At 38.1% G+C, this 3601-nt stretch overlaps 1 protein-coding gene across 1 annotated transcript; it reads right to left on the reverse strand.

Moving 5' to 3' along the window:
* Positions 1-1512: 1512 nt before the first annotated feature.
* LOC18609925 (lignin-forming anionic peroxidase-like) lies at positions 1513-3103 on the reverse strand. The gene is made up of 4 exons (XM_007045286.3): positions 2793-3103; positions 2482-2673; positions 2210-2375; positions 1513-2113 (listed from the first exon to the last, which is right to left on the reverse strand). Exons 1-4 carry the CDS (start codon positions 3024-3026, stop codon positions 1722-1724), a joined length of 984 nt encoding a protein of 327 aa, XP_007045348.1. The 5' UTR covers positions 3027-3103; the 3' UTR covers positions 1513-1721.
* Positions 3104-3601: the final 498 nt, after the last annotated feature.

The following is a 3601-nucleotide window of genomic DNA, read 5'->3' on the forward strand; positions in this document are numbered from 1 at the left end:
CAGAGATTTGAGAGAGCTGACAACAATGGTGCTCAACAGAGACTTGTCAGAGTTGAGACAGTTCAGAGAGTTGAGAAAGAAAGATGACCGAGCCCAAACAGCTGCGCGCATTTATTTTTATTTTTTTCATTTTCTCTCTAGCGAGAGGCAGATAGCTCAAACAGCTAAGCATTTATTTGAAACGATGTTTTTAATGGCATTTTGGTATACTCATGTTTATTTTTGGCTAGAAGCAGATAACTTTATATAGGCGGTTATTTCTGAAATCACCTTATCACGAAGTTCTTTCTCACAATTTCCTCTATAATTTATCCATCAACTTTTAGGCTCTATGAATATAAACAAATAAAACTAAGAACCCAAAATATATATTTTGATGTCATCTCTGTTCTTTGGGATGGTGATATAGACCTCGATGGCATTAGAAAATTGGACAACTAGATAGAGAAATCGAGATTTAATTTTAGAATATTTATCTGAATGGCGGGATAGAACAAACTAAGACCATTTAATTTGGAGTGAATGTTTTAAAGAGAATTGTTGTCAAGTCATGCCAAAAATTGTCTAAAAATAGTTAAAATTATAATAATAGGTCATTTTTGAATTGAGCTTATGATGAAGGTTATTTTCACAATTTTTTCTTTTTTATTTGATAAAAAATCAACCCCTAGCCGCAATCAAAATATAAATAAATAAAAAGCCCCTAAGAGGTGTCATGGGTTCCGAGCTTGAATGGATTATAGTAGGTATATTAATATATTTAAACTTGATCTTGAATTTAAAAGAAAATATATTAGTCATACATATTTATATACTTCAGGTTGGATCGAAACGAACCATCTAAGGCTCGAAAACATCGCCTAAAATGGACCAAGCTTGTTGGCTTTAGTTAATTAATGGGGTTATGAGATTGAAAAGAGATGAGAACACTTCATAATAATCTGTATTATCTTTGATTATTGTGGAATCTCCCATCATCTTTATCCATGGATGTAAACTTTAAACCGGACCCTGATTTTTTTTACCGTCTTTCGATATTCTTGGTGTGTGCTTACTACCTTTTCTTTGAGTTTGTTTGCTTTAGTGGTAGTTTATTTTCAGTCATGGAACACTAGAAATCTTTCCCCATTTTCAGGACATATTCTACTTGATACTTGGCGGTGTTGCATTGTTGAAGAGCCTTATCCTCCTTTCACGATGCTCTATGAAAGATGGAAGTGTTGTGGTGAACTTGTCTGGTTTGCGCCTGCGATTTTTCTCCATCTGGTTCGTCCTGGCATGATCTAGGTCACCCAATTTGAGCCCAATCCTAAGGTTCCCTTGACGTATATATGTTTAATGATTGGAGTTATGAGATAGAACTTATTGTACGTATGACTGACTCGAATTACGCGTTTTCTGTTTGAAAATTTCCATGTCATTATGTACGATGAGCGGGCAGGGAATTGTTAAACTTCATTTGTACAACGTAAAAGATCGTAATCGGCAGAGATAATAGTGTCAATATACGGAAACTAAATCCGAAACCAATGCCTCGTTATTCAGAACAGTACAACTATAAAGGTAGGAAACAAAGCTCGAGCATTACAACTTCTTTACACTTGAAAGAATAAGAGAGAATACATAAGGAGAGAGGTGTAAGATAAACATCTCCAATTTAGGGAGAGTTGAGTTTCCAGATTGTAACAGTTTTAATTTTCGCGCAGGTGGAGATGCATCGATTAGTTGACAGCGCTGCAAATCCTCCTTATTATTCCAGATGAACCAGTTAAAGGTTCGATATCTCCCATTTTGATCATGGCAGATGCGAAATCAGAACTAAAAGTAGAAGGGGTCCTGCTATACTCGGAGACTATGCTATCCGTGGATCCTCCGCTAAACAGGACTTGGTCTGACTGTAGAAGACCTTTCTTTTGCAACAGGTTCTTGAAGTAGTTGTTGTCAAAGGAATTTGGTGTCACCAGATCAAGTGGCGCCAAGTTTCCATTACCGTTAGCAGTAGTGGGACAATTGCGTCTCCGTGTGCTAGCAAATCCAGCGTCAATGTCACTTCCGTTGCTGTATATCCTATCCCGGAATGTAACGCATTGAGCTTGACCTATAGTATGAGAACCTGCACATGGTTTAAAGCTCATTTATCAGTGTGATTGTTTACGAGGAATATGAAGTGTTATGTAAGGATTTTGTTATAAAATATTTGTGCACAAACCTGACAAAGCAACCATGTCTCTTGCACTAAGGCCCTTGGTTCCAAAGAGAGAGAGAAGGCTTTCAAGGCTATCTGTAAAACGAGGAAGATCTCTGCTAGCCAGACTTGGGCTTGCAGTAGTAGAATCTCTTCTTCCAAGCTTCACTGTCCAAGATGGGCCACCTACCTGAATTGTTTGATGAGAGAATTTAATCAGTCAGAATATTCAATACGATTGACAAGCGAAGTATCTAGATTTCAGAAGGAAGGTTTTATATTCAGCAATTACTCACGTATTCAGAGGCATCCCTGGCTGCAACTGCAAGGATGTCTGCACAAGACACAACTCCAGGACATACGTTCTCCACAGCAGATTTTGCCTGATCAATGACTTCATAACCTCTTGCAGAGTTGTTATTCTGAATTACAAACTTTTCGCTTGTGATTGAAGGGGAATTGTCTAGTAAGATTGAGGCATCACATCCCTGAAAATAGGAAAGAGACTCGTAAGTTAACTAATAAAAACCATGTAAATGCTGGTATAATATGGAATTAAAAACAACATTAATTTGTTTTATATACGTATACAAATACAAACAAGCACCTGAACAAAGCAATCGTGGAAATGAAGGCGAATTAGAGATGCAGCCATTCTACGCTCTCGGGCAATGGCGGATCTGATGGCTGTGCGAATGGTACGAAGTGCATTTGGGCAAGTGTTATCATAAAATGTAGAAGAAAGCTGTGCTTGGCATGCGCTGCTCAAAAGCAGCATCATCACCACAGCCGCAGCTCTACTTGCTACGGATGACAAAGAAATTCTAACCGCTGTTACCATTTTTTCTATTCACTGACGAAAAGGAAAACTAGCTAAGTTTAGATTTGTTAAACAGAAGGCAGACTTAATACACAAGCAAGCTAGGTAGCTAGAGAAAATGAGAAGAAAGGAGGATGACAGAGAGCTTGTAGCTCACTTCAATTTATAAAGCATTTTGTGTAAGGGTTAGACTTTTCCTTGGTCTCTGTTTTCTGCTACATCCCGGCTGTAACGAATTTTCAAATTTGGAGCCGCTGGTATTATGAATATGACTCGTTCGTTTTTGGCTTGCATGGCGTTACTATTGGACGTGGAAAATTCCTTATTGATGTTTGGTCAGCAAATTTGGGTTTTTTCTACTTAATCGGGATTCCGAAATGGTTTATCCAGGCATCTTTGCAAAATATTACCTGGAAAGGCTTTTGCTCTGTGTGGGGTGGGCAGCCCACGTTTCTGTACTCAAAGATGGGATATATCCTGTCTAAAGTGAAGAGTTGAATGTAACAGCTGTTTGCCTGTGTTGGTTGCTTAAGTCTATAGTGGGGTACTGAACTCGGATATATTCTGTAAGATTAGTGGAAACTGCACGTCTCTTG

The sequence above is a fragment of the Theobroma cacao genome, chromosome 2 (genome assembly GCF_053813885.1).
Source record: "Theobroma cacao isolate CCN51 chromosome 2, ASM5381388v1, whole genome shotgun sequence".
Classification (NCBI taxonomy): domain Eukaryota; kingdom Viridiplantae; phylum Streptophyta; class Magnoliopsida; order Malvales; family Malvaceae; genus Theobroma; species Theobroma cacao.